This window comes from Palaemon carinicauda, chromosome 38, assembly GCF_036898095.1.
Source record: "Palaemon carinicauda isolate YSFRI2023 chromosome 38, ASM3689809v2, whole genome shotgun sequence".
NCBI classification, from domain to species: domain Eukaryota; kingdom Metazoa; phylum Arthropoda; class Malacostraca; order Decapoda; family Palaemonidae; genus Palaemon; species Palaemon carinicauda.
In genome coordinates, this window is record NC_090762.1 from 30887092 (window position 1) to 30913862 (window position 26771).

Below are 26771 nucleotides of genomic sequence, written 5' to 3' on the forward strand. Positions count from 1 at the left end.
GCCAGCGATCACCAGCTCGCCAGCGATCACCAGCTCGCCAGCGATCACCAGTTCGCCAGCGATCACCTTCACATGCTGCCCGCCATCGCACGAACCTGCATGATCGCCCGCTTACGCATGCTGCTCCTCATCGCAATACCCTGAACGATCGCCCTTCTGCGGATGCTGATCACCATCGCACAACCCTGCACGATCGCCCGCTTACGCATGCTGCTCGCCATCGCACAACCCTGCACGATCGCCCGCTTTCGCATGCTGCTCCTCATCGCAATACCCTGAACGATCGCCCTCCTGCGGATGCTGATCACCATCGCACCCTTTCACGCGATCATTCACCTGCGCATGCTGCTCGCCATCGCACAACCCTGCACGATCGCCCGCTTACGCATGCTGCTCCTCATCGCACAACCCTGAACGATCGCCTTCCTGCGGATGCTGATCACCATCGCACCCTTTCACGCGATCATTCACCTGCGCATGCTGCTCGCCATCGCACAACCCTGAACGATCGCCCGCTTACGCATGCTGCTCCTCATCGCTCAACCCTGAACGACCGCCCTCTTGCGCGCAATCATTCACCTTCACATGCTGCTCGCCATCGCTTACCATCACGTGATCATTATCGCCAGCGATCTTCTTCACCTACGCGGCAGCACGATCCCTCGCCGTCGCGCCATCGCTTGCGTTCGTCGCCTCGGACACGTGTTCCTTTACCTGCCCACCCTCACGCCCACTCGCCTGCGCGCCCGCGTGATCGCTCGCCTGCGCGCCCGTGCGATCGCTCGCCTGCGCGCCCGCGCGAGCCGCTCGCCTGCGCGCCCGCGCGACCGCTCGCCTGTACGCCCGCGCGATCACCCGCGCAACCATTCGCCTTTGCGCGACCGTTCACCCTCGCGCGACCATAGTTCGCGGCGAATTCCACAGCCGGTGGTAGCAGCAGGGACGCGTGCTCCTAGACGGCACTCGGGATCACCTCCATCCAAGCACAGGTTGGTATTGCAGGACGAGGACAGGTCATTACAGCATTCTTCCCCACCTTCTTTTCAGGCAGGTACCGTCGTGTCCACTCCAAAGGATCGCCCGATCCCTTTCACCTTAGCGAGGATTTCGGACTCTGTGTCCTTTGAGCAGCAGACTTGGTTTGGTCCGCTGGCACGGGCGTTAGTGAGGGTTATGAAACCAGCACTCGCCGGCCAGGGTAACAAACCAGCGGCTGTCTCTCCTTCGCTGAAGAGAAAGAGAGGAGTGGACTTCGTGGTGACTTCCCCCAGGGCGAAGTTGGTTCCCAAGAGGTCGGTCTCGAGGGTCCCCTCTCCTGCACGAGTACTCTCTCCTTCTCCCGTGGACGAGGCCTTTCCGTCCTCAGGTGAGTCCAGTGGACCGGTAGTCTTCCCCCCGGCACCAGGGGGGGAGACTTCGCTTCAGGCAGGAGAATTGTCTCGTGAGGAAGGGGCCCCTCGAACCTCGTTGTTGGGATCCTGTATCCCTCCTAGGAGGGAGCCCAAGGATTCCAAGACCATCCCTAAATCCTCTGCAAGGATTCGACAGGAACCCATGACTACCCAGGGGAATGTCCACGTATCACCCCAGGAAGAGATTCCTGGGGCAGGAGACTTAGCTGCCAGCCCACAGGGAGGAGAACAGCAAGAGTCCGAACATGCCTTCTGGCAGGTCCTAAGCCTGATAAGGCAACTTAACAGTCTTACGGATCCAGTCATCCCCCCCCGTGAAGGCAAAGACACAATTCTGGATGAAGTGTTCGACGTTCGGAAGGCCCCTAAGACCAGTGCAGCTCTGCCCTGGTCTCGGGGGCTGAAGAGTGCCAGAGCTAGGGCCAATGCTCAGCTCGCACTTCTTGCCTCCTCCAGTCGTTCCACTGCCGGGAACAAACTCATCCCTCCTCCTCACCTTCAGCAGAGGAGGTATTTCGAGATCCTGGGTGAGCACAACCTCGCTCTTCCGCTCCATCACTCTGTGGAGGAGCTGGCGAAGGGAGTTCCCTTGGAGAAACTCTCTGCCCGGCAGGTGTCGTTCTCGGCGGCAGAGATCCTTAACCACGAGAAGGTCGCTAAGTGTGCCATGCAGGCCACTTCGTGGCTGGACTTCTGGTTAGGATCTCTGGGCATCCTATTGCGATCTGAGGACTTGTCCAAGGAGACCAATAGGAAGGCCCTAGAGACCTTGCTCTCGGGCACCCGCTCCATCGAGTTCTTGGCGCACCAGGTTACCACCCTGTGGGCCAACTCGGTGTTGAAGCGTCGCGATGCTGTGTCCGAGAGATTCCATCCGAAGGTCCCCGCCGTAGATGTGTGTAGGCTCCGACATGCCTCCCTCCTGGGGGAGAGCCTGTTTGAGCCTCAAGACTTGGAGCGAACGGCTGAGAGGTGGAGGAAATCCAGCACGGACTCCCTCCTCCACAGGGCCCTTACAACTCGGCCCTATAAGCCTCCAGCCCCGCCACAACAGCAGCAACAGCCTCGTAAGGCTCCAAAACAGGCACCGGCAGCTAAGAAAGTGGTGTCTAAGCCCCAGCCCTTTCCAGCCAAGGTCAAGAGGGGTGGTAAGTCCTCCAGGGGAGGCAAGACTTCTAGGGGTGGCGGCCGCGGCCGCAAGCCCTAGGGGTGGCAGTCCCCCTGCGTGTCCACCTGTGGGGGGATGCCTTCAGCGTTGCGTCCGCAGGTGGCAACATCTCGGGGCCGATGCTTGGACGATCTCGGTGATCGGCCAAGGTTATCGCGTCCCGTTCACGTCATCTCAACCTCCCCTGACAGCGAATCCAGTGTCGTTGAGCTCCTATGCCATGGGATCGGCAAAGGGGCTGGCCCTTCAGGCCGAAGTCAAGACCATGTTCGAGAAGGGTGCTCTCCAGGAGGTCGTGGACGGCTCTCCAGGCTTCTTCAGTCGACTCTTTCTTGTAAAGAAGGCTACTGGAGACTGGAGACCCGTCATCGATCTCTCGGCTCTGAACAGGTTTGTCAAACAAACCCGGTTCAGCATGGAGACAGCAGACACAGTCAGACTTGCGGTGAGACCACAAGACTTCATGTGTACACTGGATCTAAAGGACGCGTACTTCCAGATCCCAATCCATCCGTCTTCCAGGAAGTACCTGAGATTCTGCCTAGACAACAAGATCTACCAGTTCAAGGTGCTGTGTTTCGGTCTCTCCACAGCTCCTCAGGTGTTCACCAGAGTGTTCACCCTGATTTCGACTTGGGCGCACAGGAACGGCATTCGTCTCCTTCGTTACCTAGACGATTGGCTGATCCTAGCAGACTCGGAGTCGACCCTTCTTCGACACCGAGACAGGCTTCTAGAGCTTTGCCAGGATCTGGGGATCGTGGTAAACCTCGAGAAGTCCTCTCTGCAGCCGTCCCAGCGACTGGTTTATCTAGGCATGCTAATAGACACCAATCTCCACAAAGCCTTTCCATCAGACGACCGGATAGCAAGGCTGAGGAGGGTGGCGGAACCTTTCCTCAGGCGAAAAGAACTCCCCGCCCAATCGTGGTTGCGTCTCTTGGGCCACCTATCCTCCCTGGCCCGTCTGGTTCCAAACAGCCGCCTCAGGATGAGATCCCTTCAATGGCGGCTCAAGTCCCGGTGGAATCAAGGATCCGATTCCCCGGACACTCTGATCCCAATGGGGTCTCTGGAACAGACGGACTTGCGGTGGTGGCTGGCCGACGAGAACCTGCGAAAGGGAGTGAGTCTTCTCGTCCTTCCCCCGGAATTGACTCTGTTTTCGGACGCGTCAAAAGAAGGGTGGGGGGCGCACGTTCTGAACCAGAGGGCCTCAGGCCTTTGGTCAGAATCAGAAAAGTGCCTACACATCAACCTGCTAGAATTGAAGGCCGTCTTTCTGGCCCTTCAACAGTTCCAACGGTTCCTGGCGGGTCACTCCGTGGTGGTGATGAGCGACAACACCACGGTAGTGGCTTATATCAACAAGCAGGGAGGCACTTTTTCGCAACAGCTATCCCATCTTGCAGTAGAGACTCTGAGGTGGACCGAAACCCACTCGATAACACTATCAGCTCGCTTCATTCCTGGCAAGAGGAATGTGCTCGCCGACAGTCTGAGCAGGGCTTCGCAGATAGTGAGTACCGAGTGGTCTTTGGATCCTCAGATAGCCAACAAAGTCCTGACTTTGTGGGGTTCCCCGACGGTGGACTTGTTCGCGACAGCCTTGAACTTCAAGCTGCCCCTGTACTGCTCACCAGTCCCGGACCCCAAGGCACTCTGGCAAGATGCTTTCCAGCAACGGTGGGACAACATCGACGTGTACGCCTTCCCACCATTCTGTCTGATGAGAAGGGTGCTCAACAGGACCAGACTATCGGTCAACTGTTCCATGACTCTAGTAGCTCCGCTATGGCATCACGCGGAATGGTTTCCGGACCTTCTGCAACTCCTGACGGAACTCCCAAGGGAGCTTCCTCCACGACACGAGCTTCTCAGACAACCCCACTCCGGTGTCCCTCACAGGGCCGTAGCCTCGCTTCGGCTTCACGCCTGGAGACTATCCAGCGTCTCCTCGCGGAGAGAGGCTTTTCGCAACAGGTTGCGGAGAGAATGTCTCGGCACCTGCGAAGGTCCTCTGAGGGAGTCTACCAAGCGAAGTGGAGAGTCTTTTGTGGTTGGTGTCGTGGAAGGGGTATCTCTCCACTCGATGCCACTATTCCAGCAATAGCGGACTTCCTTGTGTATCTACGAGAAGAAATGCGCCTTTCTGTCTCGGCAGTGAAAGGCTATCGCTCAGCCTTAAGCTTGGCCTTCAGATTGAAGGGCGTGGATATTTCTTCATCGCTAGAACTCTCTTTACTCATACGTAGCTATGAGCTTACCTGCCCCCAGTCGGAAGTGAGACCCCCTCCTTGGAACGTGGTTCGAGTTCTCAGGTCTCTCAAGAGACCTCCCTTCGAGCCATTACGCCAGGCCTCCGATCGCCACCTGTCTTGGAAGACGGCTTTCCTACTCGCCTTGGCCTCGGCCAAGCGAGTTAGTGAACTTCATGGTCTCTCGTACGACATCGCCCATTCAAGGGGATGGGGGGAGGTAACGTTCAGGTTCGTCCCTGAGTTTGTGGCCAAGACTCAGAATCCTGGAGTGCCGGATCCTCGGTTCGACTCTTTCAGGATCGCGAGTCTCCGTTCTGTAACAAACGACCCAGACCAGCTGCTACTATGCCCAGTGAGGTGTCTGAGGTACTACTTGAAGAGAACGGCTGCAGTCCGTCCTCATGTGCGAGCTTTGTTTGTGAGCACAGGCAGGACAAAGAGGAGGGTCACAAGGAACACCATCTCTGCTTGGATTCGAAGGGTTATCCACCATGCCCTGAATCCTGACCCTCCTCCGTCACGTCGCCCTCGGGCCCACGATGTCAGGGGTATTGCTACATCCCTGGCCTTCAAGAGAAACTTCTCTGTGACGCAGGTACTTCAAGCGGGGGTCTGGAAGCGTCAAACGACCTTCACAGCCCACTACCTGCAAGACGTGACCCACAGGAGCCTCGATACGTTCTCTATCGGCCCTGTGGTGGCTGCACAACAGCTGGTCTAACCTCAGGCTCCTTTTTGGACAAGTAGCAGTAGGTTGAGGGCGTTGTTACCCGGTCTTAGTCTGTGTGAATGAAAGAGTATGTCTGACCCTTACTTCTTTCTTCATTCTCCCCTCTCTTGGGGAAGCAGCATCCTGGTCCTCGCATAGCTGACCTCGACCTCTGCAGGTAACCCATGCTTCTTTGTGCTCCTAGTATTAAGCTTAATACTGTTGCGTCTCCCATACCCTGACGAGGTGGTATGGGGAACGTCCTATCCTAGAATTCCTATCTGAAGGTCTCAAGGTCAACTTCATAGGACGAGTCACACTCTCCTCCTCACACTACTTATGTAGGCCACTCGTTCCTAGCGATGCTAGGAACCTGTGAGGTACAGGGGCTCCCTCTCTCTAGTGCTGCTCACTAAGGGATCGAGCCCCCGGGCAAGCCGAAGTCAGTAAGGCTGGGGACTTTCCACCCTTCCTAAGGGGTAAGTCACCCTTTGTAAATAGCGTGGTTTGTATTTCGGTTACGGAACAAATGACAAATTCGAAGATAATTTGTATTTTTCCTAACCATACAAACCTTAGCTATTTACACATATGTGCCCGCCATCCCTGACCCCCAAGTCAAGTCCTACCTCTAAGTGAAGTGAAGCAAGTCACCGGTGTGTGGAAGGGGGGAGGGGTAGCAAGCTACCCTTCCCCACCCCCCGCTAACTAGCGCGGGGGTAATTAACCCTCGTTAAAAACTATTGGCTCGTCATTTCAGCTGCGCTAAAAGTAAACCCTTTGTAAATAGCTAAGGTTTGTATGGTTAGGAAAAATACAAATTATCTTCGAATTTGTCATTTTAGTTAATAAAGAAATTCAGATTAGCTGTTATTACTTTCTTAGTTACATTTAATTGTTTTTCAACTCGTTGACGCTGTTAAAAATCATATGTACTCTAAACACATTTTTGTTTAATCTCTCTCTCTCTCTCTCTCTCTCTCTCTCTCTCTCTCTCTCTCTCTCGGAAAAAAAATAATAGACGTATCTAACACTATAACAGCAAAGAAGAAGGAGAGAGAGAGAGAGAGAGAGAGATATTTTATTTAAAGAACATGTTAATGCTATGTTTAGAGAGAAACAGAAAAAGAGAGAAGTCTTATTTAAAAGAGCTTTTGTTCCGTAACCGAAATACAAACCACGCTATTTACAAAGGGTTATTACTTTTAGCGTAGCTGAAATGGCGAGCCATTAGAATTTAACGAGGGTGTATTACCCCCGCGCTAGTTAGCGGGGGGGTAGGGGAGTGGTAGCTAGCTACCCCTCCTCCCCCTCACACACAGGTGAATACTCACTTTCACTTTTGGCTCGGACTGTGACAGACGTCTCTGTCTTGGTCCTCGCTTGGCAGCCATTGTCTGTTTTGTCTTTACTTAATCGCTTACTTTTCTTTTACTCAATATATATGTAAACATGTTTTCATGTTTGTATATATATTTGAGTATAGAAATAAGTAAGTTTCCTTTTCAGATGTGTGTGTGTAGTGTACGATATCTACGTGGAGGCCTCGGCAGTTAGGCCACCACGGCTTAATTTTATGGGTTGCGATCGAGTTTGACTTCGGTCTTTCTCTCTCTCTCTCTCTTGAGGTCGTTCACCCTTTTACTATGTTTTACTACGCCCTTGTAGCTTCCTTCCCGTGTGGGTGGGGTTGCTACGCCGTACATTTTGTCTCAATTAGTTTATGAATCTAATTGTAGTTGTTATTTTTTTCAGCTTGTAGAACGATTCCTTTCGGGGTTTTCGTTTTTTTCTTTAGTGTTCATTCATTTTTAAATTACATAATTACATAGTTACATAATTATAATTGTTATAATTCTGTTTTGGTTACAGCTCTCCTTCCGCGAGTGTAAGTGGTTGTGAGGGCACGTGCCTGTTGTGTAATTCTTGTTCCTTTTCCTCGGGATTCCTCTTCGGAGCCTTCCCGGGGGAATGAATGTGTACTAATATTATTTGTTTTATTTTTTTACAGTTACCGATCTAGTTCGTTTCTGTAATATAGCAACGGTGTGAGCTGTCTGGTTGAGTCCTGGGGATTCGGCTGTTGCTGCCTCCCCCCTTGTATTGTCGTCAGGGGCGTGTCTCCTTCTACTGGTAGTACTCCCGTGTCGACGGACAGCTCTCCAGTTCATTTTAGAACAGTCAGGAGGCTTGCCTCCTTGGGCGGATAACTTTCCTTCCGAGGGAAGTTTTTTTCCTGTCCAGGCTTGAGCTTTTCCTCTTTTGGGGGGTTCTTCTCTTGCCTTTTTTTTTTTTTCGTGCGACTATGCTCTTGGTGCTGAGCGGTCGCACCTGCAGTTTCGCTCAAGGGGCTGGGCAACTGCAGGAGCTCCTCTTCGGAGGATTGCCCCTTTTAGGTCACTGGCTGACCAGTCTCTTCCACGAAGTGTTTCTCTTTCGTTCGCGAGAGAGTACACTCATAGAGACTCCTCTTCGGAGGTTTCTTCTGTTGCTGTTGCTGTTGGCCTCCCTCGCCGTAAGGCCCTCCGTCCGCCTCGTCGTAAGGGCCTCTCATCTCCCTATAAGGGTGCTTGAGGCGCCTTTTTGAATCTCCGTTTGCAGCCTACAACTTCTTTTTCTCGATCTTCCGTCTTGGTGCAGATGGACAGCAGTCTAATCTCGTCTTCCGACGGGCAACGGTCTTCCCGACGGACAACGGTCTTCCCGACGGACAGCGGTCTTCCGACGGACATCAGTCTCCCGGCGGACAACGATCCCTTCGGGGCAAAGGGTTGCCCCCACGGGGGTTCTTCCCTTGCGTGTCAGGGTTTCCCTGCGCGCCCTTCTGTTCGTCAGCGCTCTCCTGTTCGTCAGCGCTTTCAAGATGATCTTCCCTGCGGTTCCTGTTACATGCCCTGTGCGCTCACGTTCGCCCTCGCGATCTAGAACTTCGGTTCAGGTCGGGGTCAAGGACTCTTCTTCTTTGCGCAGGCTTCCACGCGTAGCCTTCTGCTCGTCAGCGATCATCAGCTCGTCAGCGATCATCAGCTCGTCAGCGATCATCAGCTCGCCAGCGATCGTCAGCTCGTCAGCGATCATCAGCTCGCCAGCGATCTCCGGATCGCCCACGTGTGTTACAGCTGGCACGCCAACGTTCTCCAACACTTCTGAAGGAACATGGTTCGCCAGCTACTAGCTCAACTGCGGATGCTGATCGCCATCGTGCGACCCTCAACTGCAGATGCTGATCGCCATCGCGCGACCCTCAACTGCGGATGCTGATCGCCATCGCGCGACCCTCAACTGCGGATGCTGATCGCCATCGCGCGACCCTCAACTGCGGATGCTGATCGCCATCGCGCGACCCTCAACTGCGGATGCTGATCGCCATCGCGCGACCCTCAACTCCTGAGAGATCGCCCTCATGCGGATGCTGATCACCATCGCACCCTTTCACGCGATCATTTACCTGCGCATGCTGCTCGCCATCGCACAACCCTGAACGATTGCCCGCTTATGCATGCTGCTCCTCATCGCACCACCCTGAACGATCGCCCTCCTGCAGATGCTGATCACCATCGCACCCTTTCACGCGATCATTCACCTGCGCATGCTGCTCGCCATCGCACAACCCTGAACGATTGCCCGCTTACGCATGCTGCTCCTCATCGCACAACCCTGAACGATCGCCCTCTTGCGGATGCTGATCACCATCGCACCCTTTCACGCGATCATTCACCTGCGCATGCTGCTCGCCATCGCACAACCCTGAACGATTGCCCGCTTACGCATGCTGCTCCTCATCGCACCACCCTGAACGATCGCCCTCCTGCAGATGCTGATCACCATCGCACCCTTTCACGCGATCATTCACCTGCGCATGCTGCTCGCCATCGCACAACCCTTCACGATTGCCCGCTTACGCATGCTGCTCCTCATCGCACAACCCTGAACGCTCGCCCTCTTGCGGATGCTGATCACCATCGCACCCTATCACGCGATCATTCACCTACACATGCTGCTCGCCATCGCTTACCGCCAGCGATCTTCTTCACCTACGCGGCAGCACGATCCCTCGCCGTCACGCCCATTCGCCTGCGCGCCCGCGCGATCGCTCGCCTGCGCGCCCTCGCGACCGCTCGCCTGCGCGCCCGCGCGACCACTCGCCTGCGCGCCCGCGCGACCACTCGCCTGCGCGCCCGCGCGACCGTTCGCCCTCGCGCGACCATAGTTCGCGGCGAATTCCACAGCCGGTGGTAGCAGCAGGGACGCGTGCTCCTAGGCGGCACTCGGGATCACCTCCATCCAAGCACAGGTTGGTAGTGCAGGACGAAGACAGGTCAGTACAGCATTCTTCCCACCTTCTTTTCAGGCAGGAACCGTCGTGTCCTCTCCAAAGGATCGCCCGATCCCTTTCACCTTAGCGAGGATTTCGGACTCTGTGTCCTTGGAGCAGCAGACATGGTTTGATCCGCTGGCACGGGCGTTAATGAGGGTTATGAAACCAGCACTCACCGGCCAGGGTAACAAACCAGCGGCTGTCTCTCCTACGCTGAAGAGAAAGAGAGGAGTGGACTTCGTGGTGACTTCCCCCAGGGCGAAGTTGGTTCCCAAGAGGTCGGTCTCGAGGGTCCCCTCTCCTGCACGAGTACTCTCTCCTTCTCCCGCCCTGGAAGGATTTTTGGTGGGGGGGCTTTCCGTTGAAGATTTCTCCATCGGACAAGGGGTGACTGCTTACCTCTTCCTCTGGGAGCTTACCAGGTTCTTTCCCTCCTCGGTTACGGCCCGAGGTTTGGTTCAAGGAAGCTACAGGAAGATCAAGGGTACTTTCCTCCTCTCGAGCTCAGGCACCTTGGCCTTTCGTCGTTAAGTATCTACTTGCGGACAAGCTCGATGTTGTACCATCTCGACGCACTGACTGAAGGCTTCCTTCGGGTGTCTCATCTGTGGAGGTCAACGACCTCAGACACCCTTCCATCCTTGAGAAGAGTTTTGTCTTTGCCCAAGGACAGAGACTTAAACATCTGCTGTGCGGAGTAAATCGACTTCCGGTTTCACTACTCCAAGGCGCTTTCTTCCAGACTCTGCACGGCTCCAGCTCCCTTTTCTTTCAACCACGTCGGCCTAAGTTATCGGCTACGACAACTGGGACAAGGTGTCCAATTGCAGTTTCCTCCTGTCAGGAACAGATGGCACGGGAGACTCCCCCTGGGGGGCATAGTCCTAAAAGGAGTTCACGAACTCTAGGATTGCAGGTTTTTTCGCTGGGAGGATGCTTAAGGTTACTCATCCGAATGACAGCTTCCCGATGCCCATTCCCGCACAATCTCTGTGAGTAGCCAAGGATATCGCGCCTGCCGTCTCTGTCAGCGAATTCAGTGTCTCTGAACCTCTATGCCATAGCATCAGCAGAGTTGCCCGGTTGGGCAGAATGATCCATACCTTAGGCGAAGGTCTTCCTTAGGATCATCGACGGCTTCACCCCCGGCCCCCTCAGTCGATCCTTTCTTGTAAGGAAGGATCTGAGAGGGGATGTCCATAGTCGACCTCTCAGCCCTGATCAAGTTTGTCGAACAAACTTCGGCCAGCGTAGACCAGCAGAATCGATCAGACTGGTAACGAGGCGACAGGACTCCTTTAACCCTGGATCGGAAGGACGGGTACTTTCAGTTTCCATTCCATCCATCTTCCAGGGTGCTCGTCGAATTCAGCCTAAACTGCAAGTATTCCTGCTTATGATGCAGTGTGGCTATCCCGCTGTGGCATAGCAGGTTTGTTTCCCCAGAGAACTCTCCCTGCCTTCCTCTTGGCCGCTCAGGTGCAGACTTCCGCCTCCTCTGCTGTTTGGAGGGCTGGTCAACTCCGGTAGGCTCGGGTTTCGACCTTCTTCAGCGCCGGGAAAAGCTTCCGAATGCTGACCATGAGTGTGGGCTCATGGTATTTTGCTTGGAGCCTTCTCTTCCTCTGCCTCAACATCTGGAGTATCTGGCCATGATATTGAGTCAACCGCCTTACCACGTTGGAAACCCCGCTTCTCGTCCGTCCAGCGAGGTTAAGCAACGTCAGTACTTGGATGGGTGACCACCTGGGGACGCCAGATTCTGTTACCAAATCCTCCGAGCCTTCCTTTCGGTTGACTGTGGCAAGACTGAGGAGAGTCGCAGTACCTGTTCTCAGTCAAGCAGAGTTTTCAGCCCTACCTTGGAACGTTTCCTAGTTCTTCTTTCCTCATTGACCCGTTTATAGTCCGAACGGTCGCCTCAGGATAAGTTCCATGTGGGGCGATCCAAGTTCCGGTGGCTTCAGGCAATGTTTAACCGGACTCCCTGGCCCTATGGGACCAGCGGAACTATTAAACCTGCAATGGGTGTTGACCTATGGAGCCTCTTGATGGTAGTGGATATTCTCGTCCTTTCCCCACATTCTTGATGCGGTTCTCGGACTCGTCAAAGGAAAGGGGGGGGGGGGCATGTTCCGGTCCAGGCCTATGGTCAAGACCTGAAGGATACCTCTCCATCATTCAGGCAGGCTTAAGGGCCTTAGTCTGGCCCCTCTTCAGATCCTACCGCTCCTGCCAAGTCGCCCCGTTGCGTGTCGACTTCATGCTAACCAGCAGGGGACGCATTTTCACACCTTCACATCTTGCAGTAGAGATACCGGGATGATTGAGATTCTCTCAATTCCACCATCGGCTCTCTCATTCCAGGCAGGGGAATGTTTCTCTCAGACTATCCGAGCAGAGCCTCATAGAGAGAGTGTACCTAGGGGTCTTTGACCTTGGGTAACCAGCAAGTGCTGGTCTGGGGGACCTGATCGCGACAGCTTGGAACCTCAAGCTTCCGCTAGTTTTCCCCCCAGTCTCAGACCCCGAGACTCTGGCAAGATGCATTCCGGTGATGGTGGGACAACTTCGACGCCTGCGTCTTCCCTCCTTTTTGTCTGCGGACAATGGGTCTCAACAAAACCAGGTTGTCTGTCAACCTTTCAATGGGAGAGCTCCACTGGGACTATGCGCAGAACGGTTTCTGGACCCTCTGCTTCCCCTGACGGAACTCCCGGGAGAGCTTCTCCCACGGCGCAGACTACTCAGGCAACCACACTGCGACATCTCTCCCGAACCGGGGCGTCGCTTCGGCTTCATGCCTGGAGACACTACGCTTCCTCCTCTAGAAGAGACAACCCGCTACAGTCGCGGTACGGAGGTCGCGTCATCTGCGATAGTCATCCACAGGGGTCTCCCAGGCAAAGTGAAGAGTCTAAGGTGGTTGGTGCCGTGGGAGATATACCTCTTCCCGTGAGGCCTCTTCTCCAGCAATAACGGTCTTATTGCCTTTCGGCGGGAGGAAACTCCTTTCCGCTCTTGGCAATGAAGCCTGTCGCTCAGCCTTTCCCTGACCTTCAGGCTTAAAGGAATAACTTTTTCCTGCCCGCTGGATCTATCCTCGCTCATGCGAAGCTACGATCGTCCCTGCCCTAGTCGGAGGAAGACCTCCAACTTGGAGCATGGCTCGGACTTTTAGTCCTTTAAGAGATCTTCTCAAGACCCTTTTACGACAGGCCTCGGATTGTATTCCGCCTTGGGTCTTCTGCTCACTCTGGCCACGGCCAGTGTGTAAGCAATCTTCTTGGTCTCTTACTACTCCCCCCCTTTCTAAGGAAGAGGGGAAGGCAACATTCAGGCTCGCTCCTGAGTTGTTGGCTAGACTCAGAATCTGAGGGTCCCGACCCTTCGGTCCGATTCATTCAAGATTTTGAGTCTCCATTCTGTGTCTGATGTCCCAAGACCTTCTCTTTCTTGCCAGTACAGGAATCGAGAGGTTAGCGCTGGGAACAGCTGCAGTTTGGCCTCAGTTGCAGCCGATTTGGGAACACAAGGAGGACATGGGGGGAGAGTCACCAGTATACCTCTTCAGCCCGGACTCAAGGACATTCATCTCGACCTGTCTTCAGACCCTCCCCCGTCACGTCGCCCTACAGCACGATGTTGGATACATCGCAACGTCCCTCGCCTTCGAGTAATACTACTCTGTGACGCAGGTGCTACAAGCTGGAGTCTGGAAGCGTCTGATGACCTTCGCAGCCCGCTTCCTGCAGGGCGTGACCCACAGGAGTCTCGATACGTTTTCTATCGCTCTGTGGTGGCTACACAACAGCTGGTCTAACCTCAGGCTCCTTTTTGGACAGGTAGCAGAAGGTTGAGGGCATTGTTATCAGGTTTTAGTCTGCATGAACGAAAGAAGTATGTCTGGCCCTTACTTCTTTCTTCATCATCCCCTCTACGGGGAAGCAGCATCCTGGTCTCTGCATAGCTGACCTCGAACCTCTGCAGGTAAACCATGCTTCCTTGTGTTCCGAGTATTGAGTCAATACTGTCGCGTCCCCCATACCCTGACGAGGTGGTATTGGGAACGTCCTAACCCAGAGTTCCTTCTGAAACTCCAGGTCAACTGCCTAAGACGGGTCACACTTCTTCCTTCACACACAAGCTTACGTAGGCCACATGGTTCCTTGCGGTGCAAGGAACTTGTGAGGTGCAGGGACTCCTTTTCTCGAGTGCGACTCACTCGGATTCTGAGTCCCCGGGTAAAGCCAAAGCCAGTATGGCTGGGGACTTTCCACCCTTCCTAAGGGATAAGTCACCCTTTGTAAATAGCGTGGTTTGTATTTCGGTTACGGAACAAATGACAAATTCGAAGATAATTTGTATTTTTCCTAACCATACAAACCTTAGCTATTTACACATATTTGCCCGCCAGCCCTGTCCCCCAAGACAAGTCCTACCTCTAAGTGAAAGTGAGTATTCACCTGTGTGTGAGGGGGAGGAGGGGTAGCTAGCTACCACTCCCCTACCCCCCCGCTAACTAGCGCGGGGGTAATACACCCTCGTTAAATTCTAATGGCTCGCCATTTCAGCTACGCTAAAAGTAATAACCCTTTGTAAATAGCTAAGGTTTGTATGGTTAGGAAAAATACAAATTATCTTCGAATTTGTCATGTTAATGCTATCATGGTTTTCTTTGCTTCACTTTTTTCTTTCTTTCTGTTCATCACGCTGGCCCTTCTCATAAATGATCGTTGCCAACAATCTCTTTGTCCTTTTTCCCTATCAACAAAAGGCGTTGTATCTCTTCCAGGGTATTGCTACGATGTCTTGTAATAATGGTGATCCCCTTCGATGGTTATTTGCTTTAATGGCTGCCTTCAGCTTGATGATCCTCGAGATCATAGGCCTATTCCGGCCAAATTGTTTAGCAATACAGTATCACTCACATGCACACTGCTCTCATGTTTTTCTATAATTTCTTGCTTCAATTCTAATGAAAGAATTGCCTTCTTCCTGTACTGAAACTTAGCTTCTTAGGCACTATGATTATAGGTAAAATCAAAAAGGAAATGTGAGAAAAGGAAGAAAATAAGCACTGTTAATAACAGACCAAACAGAGGACAACCACACGATACACACAAGAATAGAGAACTGAGCACTCGACGCTCAATGGGGTAATGTTTACTTCGTGTGTCGAAATAAAATTCGGGTGTAGAGTCAAAAATTTGCTCGAATTTTACTTCGGATGTTGGAAAATTCGGATGTAGATACATTCGTGTGTAGAGGTTCCACTGTATCAAGATTATTGAGATTGACCCAATTTCAGGTTAGTTGGGTCATCGCATCCAATTCGGATGCATCTTGGTTGAATGTCATTCATTTGTAATAAAAATATTTTCAATAAGAAACTATTTAAAATTTATTCGGAAAGGTATGAAAATTCTCCCATCCCCTCCTGTAATGACTGCCAAACTAAAAGAAAATACTCGCTTCAGTAAAACAGTCTACGATCCATCCTATCCCTATTGTCATATTGATATCATGGTTCACCAAGCCAAAAGTTACAGGAATGAAATACTATAAGTGAGCCTACCAAGTCTTGAAATAGGAAGAGATTCAATTAATGATATATGAAATTCTACCCTTCTCTCCTTCCAATATCAGATGAATATGGAACAAAAACTACCTGTAAGAAAGGATGGTTCATCGCCCAACTCTCTCATGTCATTGTTCTTATACCCAATTGAAGGTGGGTGGAAACAACCCCTCTCTTCATATACCCATTTGGAGTAGGGCGGCCACAATCCTTCTTTACAATATTTATTATTCTAATACATTTATGTATATGAGAATATTGTCTAATTACTGTAATAGGTTATTACTACGTAATCAACTTCACAGCTATCTAGTTTATAAAACCTTTGTAATACAGTGGAATTACTAGACAAAATCCCATCCTTAATCTTACCTCACCAAGGTTAGATCTAACAGGATACAGTTGAAGAACATTCAACTACGAATTCAACTAACATTAAGCCAGTAAACTAATGCACTTAAAATTAACTAAAAATATTCACAGTGTAACCTGTTAGACAAGTTTCAAGGAATTATGGTAGCCTAATCATAGTTATAGATACTACAAGGTTGACCTTTCTTCATATTTCATAACTAACTTTAATAAGTGGAAATCTTTTGATTAATAGAATTATGGTTACAAAAAACCGTGCTGACAATTAAAGAAACCCCAACCTTTAACAGTTGAATTACACTTTTGGGCTCAAGCCATGTCCTGATGGAAGTTCCTTCTGGCAACTTCTACACGTATCACGGGGTTCCAACCCCCGGAAACGACTATCCTAAGGTATCATGTATAATGAGGGATGTATTCTTAGATAACCATAGATATCTGCACCCCAAACAGACCTTACCCAGTCTAATCCATTAAGGGGAAGGATAAGTAAGGAGCCGTTACACATCCTATCACCTTTGAGTGCCCCTATACGTCCTGTTACATTTATGACATAAGGGACAAGATGGCCTATCCAGTTAATGGAGAACTGAATCTACTTAAGAAAGGTATAAGTAACTAAAAGAATACAAAACCTAAAATCAGGGACTTAATCTTAATGATCCAATAGGAGACTAGACGTGTCTGTATGTAACAGATGACTAGACACGACTGGGGGTTGGTTTGTTGTATCGTCAGTATGATGGAAGTCACCGCAGACAAGAGTTCCTTTTAATGATGATGCAGTTGATGTCACTTCTAGATGAATTTCAGTTACTGAGGTGGTGGCACGTTAAAAGGATCCGAAATTGGTTGGTCTCCCTTATAGACACATGAGTCTGTGGTTTGAACGTTGATACACTGGCCTTAGACTAGGGGAGACGGTATTTCTGTGGTATTTATGTCGTATTGGATTCCCTGTTTTAGCCTTACTCAGGAAAGTCTTTGGAGACCACAAAGCCCTTTAATCCCCAAAAATTTTTTTAAATAGATAATTTTACGTCACATACTTGTACTAATTAGTGTGTAAAATATTGCAATACTTTAAATAAGTATAATTTTAAGAATATTGATATATCTTGTATACTGTAGTTCAGTTTGTAAATATCTATATTTTTTCAGAATCCAAGTTACCTCGTTTTGTCACCTATGCTCGTAAATTAAAAGTACCGAATTTTGCTAAGATTCATGAGAAAGCTTTCAAGAGAATGGAAGCCTTGGATGATTATGTTGACAAAAAGAAGAAAATATTTGACAATCAAGGTAGTGCAACTAAAAAACCAAGGCCAACAGTAAGTTTTTTTATTAGGTTATTTACAGTATTTGTTGTCTTTTAATGGCATTGGTGATGGATACATTACTCTACATGTAATGGAGACTGGAAAGTGCAGTACCTATATCTGATCGCTCTAAGGTATTGCATAGCTGTTGAAAATGACTTACCCCAAAAACAAACCTGAGAATATTTGCTGCCGTTAATCCAGCATATCCTCAGCTAATGCACCTCTTGAGTCTGTGGTTGTTAATTTGAACATTTGAGGTTGATGGGAATTCATGAGTTTCAAGTCTTTTCAAGTAAAAGATGCTTCATGAGAGAGTGAGTAATCAGAAACAGCTTATTAAGCCTCTTTAGTCCTCAAAATTGATCATGTTATGAGAAGAGGTGAACAGTATATTGGGAGGAGGGTTATGGAAATGGAGGTACAGGGAACGAGAAGGAGAGGGACACCAGAGTGAAGGTGGATGGACTGTATCAACGATGACCTTCGATCAAAGGGATTAACCGGTAATGAAGTGTGGGACAGAGGTAGATGGAGAAAGCTGGTCAGAAACATCGTCCCCACATAAAAGTGGGAAAAGATGCTGACGAAGAAGAAGAAGTCTTCGAAATTGAAGTGATTTAGACGTGGTGAGAAGGGACTAGGAAGAGATGTCTATTGTTTTTCTGACTACTGTAACAGTTTTTAGTCCCTTCTCATCACATATCCAAATCATCTGTCTTGGATATTTAAGAGATTAATTAGTAATTGATGTGTTCTTAGTGTCTTAAAGTATTTTCCACTTCACTCTTTGGGCAACTGATAAATTGCATCAAAGTTATTACTCCCTAGGGGACCAATGGATGTCTGATGTAAGAAAAAAAATCCAATAGCCATTAAGAATAGCACTTTATTGATGAAATTCCTTATTTTTATCAGTGGGAACATGTAGACTCGTATTTGTATAAGATTTAAAATTACTAATAATTTTATTAACCTGGTTAAAGTAATGTGAGGTGAGCTAGTGACCGAGCTTTTAAGCAAATGTTGAACACTGTCATTGAAACTTGATAAAAACTATCCAAATTAGTTGAAACTTTGTTTACCTCTCAGAATTTTAAGGAAATCAAACGATATGCTATGCCATCCACTTGTGTTTTATAATATTGGTGAAAAGCCCATACCTTAGTGAATGGCACAATAAAGGATCAAGGCAACCAATTTCATCATCTGCCTCACAATCTACTTTAAACTTATAGAGCGACTAGAATTGTGATATGCAAAGGTATAACAGCAGAGTGAACTAAAATATGTAAAGATTTAATTTTTCTATGTGAGACTTACAAGTCAGTGGACTTGTTGGATGAAATCCTATTATGAATATGGTTTGTTGGGTTAGGTTTGTCAACAGTTTGAGAAGGACCAGAAGTTGTTGCTTCCCCTAGCGAAGCACCTTCTCCTCATGGCCCTAAGGTGCCCCTCTCCCTTTCAGATCTATTGCAGGCTTGGCCATCCTAGGGAATTTCTGCTTCCCCTTCGAAGGAAGCGCTTCTGCATCTCCTTCAACATGTGGCTAAAGAGGATCCTTTGCCTATGGCCAGCTTTGCCCTGGACATTTGTGAGGTTCTCCTTTTGCCCTCCAAACAGACTCCTGCCAATAATGAGCCTTCTGGCCATCCTGTGGCACAGTCGTCTTTTAATATACAGCCCTTAATTTCTCCCGTTAGGAATGTTTCCAGCATGCAGACAAACCTCCTTCCTACGGCAGCTGTAGACGATCTCCAGGTGACCAGCGCTTCATCTGATCGTCGATCGCAGGGACGTGAATCATTAACTCCTCTTCCTGGTCGATCATCTTTAGGACGTTGGTCATAACGATCCATTGACGAGATAAAAGATAGCAGGTTATCATGATCTTTGCGCTCTTCACGAAGGCGTTTGAACTCTAGAGCTTCACGCTTACCAGACTGAAGGTTATCACGGTCTCAGCCTTCTTCTTCATGAAGGCGTGCTATTAACAGTTCATGATCAAGAGTTATACGCTCACGATCAAGAGATCTAAGCTCACAATTACAAGATTCTCACTCACGATCATGAGATAAGGGATCTCGGTCATGATCTGGACGTCCACGTTCACAAACATGAATGGGAAGCTAACATCACGAGGGCGACGCTCACGTTCACAAGGAAGACAGTAGGCCTTCCCGATGCTCATGTTCACGAGCAGAACTTTCACGATCACGAACAGGATGCTCACGATCGCGGCGAGGACATTCTAGGGGTTCGTCTTCCCAACGACCTACGACCGATAAAGGACATTTCCACTGACCAACCCACCGCTGTGCGTTCTGCTAAGTTACCTCCTGTTCCCTCTGTGGCTTGGGGCGCTTTAGCTAAACGATTGCCCACGCTAACACGCTTGACTGTGGCGAAGTGCTTTCCAATGCTTCCAGTCTCTCCGGTTCTGAGGCCTTTATCATCGTTCGTTGCTAGTGTTAGTCTCCCTCCAGTTCCTCAGGTTCACGGAGGGCATCGTGCTTCTCTTTCACCTTTGGTCCTTCGTGAATCGGATGTTCCTACGCGTGTAAAGCTACTGTTGAAGTGTGATTGTTGCGTTTTCATGTGTGAATCATGCAATTTCAAACCTTTGGCAACGATCTTTGCTAAAACTACCACTAGCAGTAGGCCAATTCCCTTTCCTGAAGGGTTTAAAGAAACCCCAATAAGTTTGCGGTCGTTCCTATCTCAACCGATAGGCCCCTTCGAACAACGAATGAGTATCTCCTCATGTTACAGAGAACCTCCCCTGAGGCTCTTCAGGCATCTGAACGTCTTCCCATTCATAGATGTTCTCCTCCTGGATTTCCGAAGGAAACCTTGGATCTTTTGAAAAGAGGAATGCTCCCTTCTTGGTATGATACTTTGTTATCAGACCTCTGAAAGTCCTTCAGTTTGCCTTTTCCATCTCAACCTTGACCTTCTCAGGCCAGGACTACCCTGTGAATTCCTTTAGAGAATGTGGCGTCGGTTTTCTCTCGCCATGATGGTCCCTCGGCCCCTACGAGAACTTCTGCTCAGAGTAGGGTATCCTTAGTATAGAGCTTTATATCCGAACCCAGTGCTAAGGAAAGGAGCTGCCCTCTGTTTTAGACCAAAGTCAGCAACGACTTCCTCAAACTCCGGTTAAGGAGATCCACAATCTGACTTCTAAACAGAAAAGGAGGATGGCAGTCTATACTCCTCCTCATACTGATCTTGTTCAACCTAGCACAAGCAGAGATCTTGGATCGCCCAGGAAGATTCCTATCAAACCCTCTTTCCCTATGTCTGGTGTTTTGAAGGAACCGCAAGCTTTTCCAAGGACTTCAAGCTTAGATAAGAATTTTCCTCCTTGGAAAGAGTCAAATGACTTGAAAATGGTCACCAAAAATGCTAAGATAAGAGAATCACACAGCCAGGAGTTGGATAAGGGATCCCCTGAGGTGGGTTCTTCTCGCTACTTTGACCTACCCCAGGTTTCTATGGATGAATGCTTGGAGGTAGATGATGATGTGGATATGGACGAAAAATTCCTTCCAAGGGCAGTGAGTCCAAGCTTCCGTTTGGAACAGGAGCGAAGAGACTCTTGAGTATGCTTTTTGGCAGGTTCTTGGTTGTATGAGACCCTTCAACAAGCTGTTGGTTCCTAGTACTACCTTCCAGGAGGGCAAAGAAATGGTCCTAAATCAAATCTTTGGAACAGCTGCTAAGAGAAAGGCTTTCTCCCAAATAGCAGGAACTTCTTGCTCCCTGAGAGCAGGTTCCTCCTCTAGGTTTCTTCAACTTCCTTTTATACTTCAAAGGAAGTAATACATCAAGAACGAGCCTTACTCAACCTTGACTCTCAACCCCCTCAGTCGAACAGCTGACTAAAGGCATTCCAACTTGTCCACTCTCTTCATTGAGAGCTTCCATCTCGGCATTTGAGCTCCTGAACAGAGAGAGAGGTGCGAAGTATGCTACATAGGCTGCTTTGTGGCCTGACCTATGGTTTGGGGCATTAAGCGGGATTGTGTGCTCCAGAGATTTATCTAAGGAGTCCACGAGAAAGTCCTTGGAATCTTTCCTGTTATCAGGTACCAGTACGTTGGAGTTCCTGTCACACTACGCAGTTAACGTGTGGGCGAATGCCATTTAGGATACCGTAATAGATTGGTTCCAAGGGCAGGTGCTAAAAGTGGAGATTATGCGTCTTGAGAAATTCAGCATTCGAAGATTCCTCACTCTTCCTTCCAGAGGAGATAGAGAAGACTGCTGATAGGTGTAAGAAATCTTCCAATGATTCTTTCCTCCACAAGACCAATACTTCCCGGACCTACATTGGGGCTCTGCAACCTACGAGGAATCAGCAAAACACCTCTAACCAATCGACTTCTAGGTCCTCAGAACCTCCTATAGTGCCTTAAATGTCCCTTTCAAACCAAAGATCAGAAATGGTCCAAATTCTTCAGAGGGAAGAACAGAGGTAGAGGTAGTGGCCGCGGTAGCTGCCACTGCTAGGGAGAGCAATCCCCCAACCAACCACCAGTGGTAGGATGCCTGCAGCACCACTGGCAAAGGTGGCAGCATTACGGGGCTGATCCCTGGATGATTGCTGTGATCGGCTTATGTTATCATGTCCTATTCACTCAATCACTCCCTCCTCTGACTCGGTATCCAATTCCGTTAGGCTCCTATACAAAGGGGACTGTAAAGGAGCTGGCCCTCTGGGCCGAAGTCCAGACCATGCTGCAGAAAGGCACTCTTTAAGAGGTCCTTGATTCGTCTCCAGGCTTCTACAGTTGACTCTTTCTTGTGAAAAAGGTGTCTGGAGGCTGAAGACCAGTCATAGATCTCTCTCACCTCAACAAGTTTGTCCAACCAAATCCTTTCAGGATGAAGTCTGCAGTCACGGTCATTCAGGCAGTAAAACCAAGGGACTTCATGTGTACATTAGATCTCCAAGCCGCATATTTCCAGATCTCAATCCATCCGTCTTCCACAAAGTATCTCGGGTTCATACACGAGAATGTATGTTACCAGTTCAAAGTTCTCTGTTTCGGTCTTGCGACAATACTTCAGGTTTTCACCTGGGTGTTTTCCCTTATGTAATTTTTACAGGAATGGCATTCATGTCGTTTGGTCTCTTGATGATTGGCTGATTCTCGCAGACTCTGAGATGACTCTTCTCCATCACCGAGACAAGCTCCTGGAGTTTTGTCAGGATCTGGGGATCATGATAAATCTCGAGAAAGTCTTTTGTGCTGCCTTCTCCGAGGCTAATTCATCTAGGTATGATTATAAACAGCAACCTCCAGAAAGTCTTCCCATCAGACGACAGAGTTCTCAGGCTATGAGAAGCGGCAAAACCCTTCCTCAGGCGGGATGATCTCCTGGCTCGACATTGGTTAAGTCTCCTAGGCCATCTAACCTCCCTGATCCGTCTAGTTCCCAATGTCTGCCTCAGATCCCTGCCATGGCAGCTAAATTGTCGTGGAACCAATTCTCGGATTTCCAGGACAGTCTAGTTCAAATAACACAGGAACAAGTGGTGGATCTACGATGGTGGGTGGCAGAGGAAAAGCGCAAAGGCCAAGATCTTCTCGTCCCCCTTCCGGACTTGTTGCTCTTCACAGACACATCAAAGGAAGGCTGGGGGGCTCACTTACTGCAGCAAGCTCGAGTCCTAAAGGTACTAGCACATAATTCTCTTGGAGATGAAAGCAACTATTCTAGCTCTACAGCAGTTCCATCAGTTGCTGGCGGGTCACTGTTTGGTGTTGATGATTTACAACACCACAGTAGTGACTTACATAAACAAACAAGGAGGTACCTTTTCGCTTTCCCTATGTCATCTTGCAGTAAAGATTCTTTGATTGTCAGAAGATTATTCGGTGTCCCCATCAGCTCGTTTCATTCCAGGCAAGAGGGATGGGCTTGTGGACAACCTGAGCAGAGCGTCTCAGATAGTGGGCTCCGAATGGTCTTTGAATCCTCTGATAGTCAACAAAGTCTTGACTTTGTGGGGTTCCCCAACAGTGGACCTGTTCACAACGTCCCTGAACTTCAGGCTCTCGTTGTACTGCTCCCCAGTCCTGGACTCTCAGGTTCTATGGCAAGATGCATACCAACAACGGTGGGACAACATCAATGTATAGGCCTCTCTCCGGTTTTGTCTGATGAGAAGATTGCTCAACAGAATCAGAGCATCCAACAACCTAATGATGACCCTCATAGCTCCGCTTTGGCATCAGGCAGAGTGGTACCGGACCTTCTGCATCTTCTAGTAGATCTCCCCCAGAGAACTACAGTACCCCTATGACCTGATCTGCTGAAACAATCACACGCAAACATCTTTCACTGGACGGTTCCGTCTCTGTGGCTTCACGCCTGGAGACTATCCAGCATCTCTCTCAGAGAGTTTTTTGCTTCAGGCTGCGATACAAATATCTAATCACTTAGGACAGTCCTTTTGCCTTGGTATGCCAGGCATAATGGAACGTTTTTTGTGGTTAGTGTCGTGGAAGGGATGTCTCTCCCCTCAATGCCACTATTCCTCTAATAGCAGAGTTTCTTATTTACCTTCGGGAGGAAAAACTCATTTTGGCCTTTGCAGTGAAAGGCTATCGCTCAGCCTTAAGCCAACCCTTAGATTGAATGGAATTGACCTTTCCTCTTTGTTGGAACTTTCCTTAATCATACAAAGTTATAAGATCTCTTGGCCCCAGTGGGGGATAAGACCTCCACCTTGGAACGGGGTGTGTGTCTTGAGCTCCTTGAAAGTACCTCCCTACAAACCAATACATCTTGCAACAGTCCGTAATGTCACTCTGAAGATGGCGTTCCTACTTGCTTTAGCGTCAGCTAAGAGAGTCAGGGAACTACAGGGTCTCTTGTACAACATCGCCTATTTAAGGGACTGGTGGGAAGTGATTCTCGGCTTCTTCTCTGAGTTCATTGCAAAGATTCAAAATCCAGGGGGTACGGGACCCTAGATTAGGGCCCTTTGAGATTAAGAGTCTATGTTCAGTAACCAATGATCCAGATCAATTGTTACTTAGCCCAGTAAGGAGTTTGAAGTACTGCAGCAACTCGACCATAACTAACATCGTTATTTGTTAGTTTGGGTAGAACTAAAAGGAGGATCACAAAACACTGTTTCAGCTTGGGTCATTGACCGGGCTATCAGTCCTGAAATCCTCTGGCTCAAAGACCTAGAGCTCATGATGTCAGGAATATCAGTACCTCCCTGGCATTCAAACGCAACATCTCTGTGTTGCATATTTTACAAACGGCTGTATGGAAGCGTCAAATTACCTTTACAGGACACTATCTACAAGACTTGACCCATAGCAAATGCCATACGTTTTCTATCTGCACAACAAGTGTTTATAGTACCTTGAGCTCCTTTTTGGACAAATAGGAGTTGGTTGAAGGCATTGATAACTGGGTTAAGTCTGGGATGAATGAAAGTATGTCTGGCTTTTTTCCTTTCTTCATTTTCCCCTTTTTTGGGGTACAGCGCCATGGGTCCCTCTGCAAGCTGGCTTCAACTCCTGCAGGTAATAACCATTTTCCTTTGTGTAAGACGTTGCCCAGGGCACCAGCCACCTGTTGAGATACTACTGGTAGAGAGTTATGGGATCCTTTGACTGGCCAGGTAGAACTTCATTGGCTCCTTCTTTCTGGTTACGGTTCACTTTCCCTTTGCCTACACACTGAATAGTCTGGCATATTCTTTAAAGGTTCTCCTCTTTCCTCATACACCTGACAACACTGAAGTTACTAAACAATTCTTCTTTGCTGTAATTGTTCGGTGGCTACTTTCCTCTTGGTAAGGTTAGACTGTTTAGCTATGGTAAGCAGCTCTTTTAGGAGAAGGACACTTCCAAAATCAAACCATGGTTCTTTAGTCTTTGGTAGTGCCATAGCCTCTGTACCATGGTCTTCTACTGTTTTGGGTTAGATGTTATTACTGTTCTTAAAATATTTTATTTTTCTTGTTTCCTTTTCTCACTGGGTTAATTTTCCTGTCTGGGCCCCTGGGCTTATAGCATCCTGCTTTTCCAACTAGGGATGTAGCTTAGCAATTAATAACAATAACAATAACTGGGCTATTATCCCTGTTGGGGCCCATGGGCTTATAGCATCCTGCTTTTCCAACTAGGGTTGTAGCTTAGCAAGTAATAGTAATAATAATAACCTAGTATTATTTATATTGATATACTCGTACACGTCCCCAATGCTTCCTGCGAGGTAGGCTTTGGGAAACTCCTATTTTTTATGTGTAAGGTTCCTATTTAGAAAATTCTTTACCTAGATGTTCATATGCTATATCTAACATCCAATATTGCTCAGGCCGCTATCATTCTCACTTTTGTATTGATAAGCAAAGTGGCAAGGTTCCCTCGATTACAGTCTAATACTGTACTAGGCAAACCTTGGTCAGTGACTATGCCAGCACTTGGATTTATCCACCCACCTCAGGGTGAGTCATCCATAATAGATAACCTAAGGTTTGTTAACCCTTTCACCCCCAAAGGACGTACTGGTACGTTTCACAAAACTCATCCCTTTACCCCCATGGACGTACCGGTACGTCCTTACAAAAAAATGCTATAAAAATTATTTTTTCATATTTTTGATAATTTTTTGAGAAAATTCAGGCATTTTCCAAGAGAATGAGACCAACCTGACCTCTCTATGACAAAAATTAACGCTGTTAGAGCAATTTAAAAAAATATACTGCAAAATGTCCTGGGGAAAAAATAACCCCTTGGGGATTAAGGGTTGGAAATTTCCAAAGAGCCTGGGGGTAAAAGGGTTAATTTGGTGAACAAATGGAAAATTTATAGATAATTTGTATTTTTCCCTAACTAATACAAACCTGGAGTTATTTGTATAAATTTTCCCACCATCACCTGTCCCTCAATAAGTGCTGTCGGCATTAGTAAAAGTGACTAGATCACCCATCCGTGAGTATATATAGAGGTGGCTAGTACCCAGCGTCTGGGGAGGGTTACCACCTTGCACCTAAAGTCTAATTGGCTACCTTCCAGGTTTGTATTAGTTAGGGAAAAATGAAAATTATTTTGAATTTTCATATTAATGGGGCTACAGCTATTTGAAAATATTTATTTTCATTTTTGCCCTAATAGCTAAAACTTCAGTTCTTGGTGCAATAAGAGGTTCAATATTTTGTGGTTATCAAAGAGTTAAGAAGCTTAAAAAATAGACTGAAAAATGCCGTGTTTCTTCTATACTTGTGAGTACTTTATTAAAGCTTGGTGTGTCTGATGGGGTGTAATTTTCCTTCTTTATATAGCATTTTCAATTATCAGCACTCATATTAAAGTTATATCTAAAATTTCAGTATGAAAGATGTATACATAATTATATTGTTACTTGTACAGTCATAAAAATGGGATAATTTGTTTTGTGAATAGTAATTGCATATGTTTTTTATATTGCAGCGTGCATCAGGTGAAATCTTCAAACCCTCGGTTACTAATGTAGAAAACCTCAACTTAAATTTTGCAGGTAAGATGCTCTTAATATGTCTGGTTTATTAATTACCCTATTTGAGAATTACTGTATTGGAAATAGTTAAGTAAAAGGTTGTAAAGGTACAATT

The 26771-nt window shown here is 48.5% G+C and overlaps 1 protein-coding gene across 2 annotated transcripts in view; it reads left to right on the plus strand.

Annotated features, from left to right (window-relative positions):
- The window catches only part of LOC137630520 (microtubule-associated protein futsch-like), a 143881-nt gene that overhangs the window by 93319 nt on the left and 23791 nt on the right, over nucleotides 1–26771 (plus strand). For both annotated transcript variants that reach the window (XM_068362035.1, XM_068362034.1), the window contains exons 8-9: nucleotides 16983–17152; nucleotides 26611–26677. In XM_068362035.1, the coding sequence (XP_068218136.1) occupies nucleotides 16983–17152; nucleotides 26611–26677 (237 nt within the window). The remainder of the gene's footprint in view (nucleotides 1–16982; nucleotides 17153–26610; nucleotides 26678–26771) is intronic.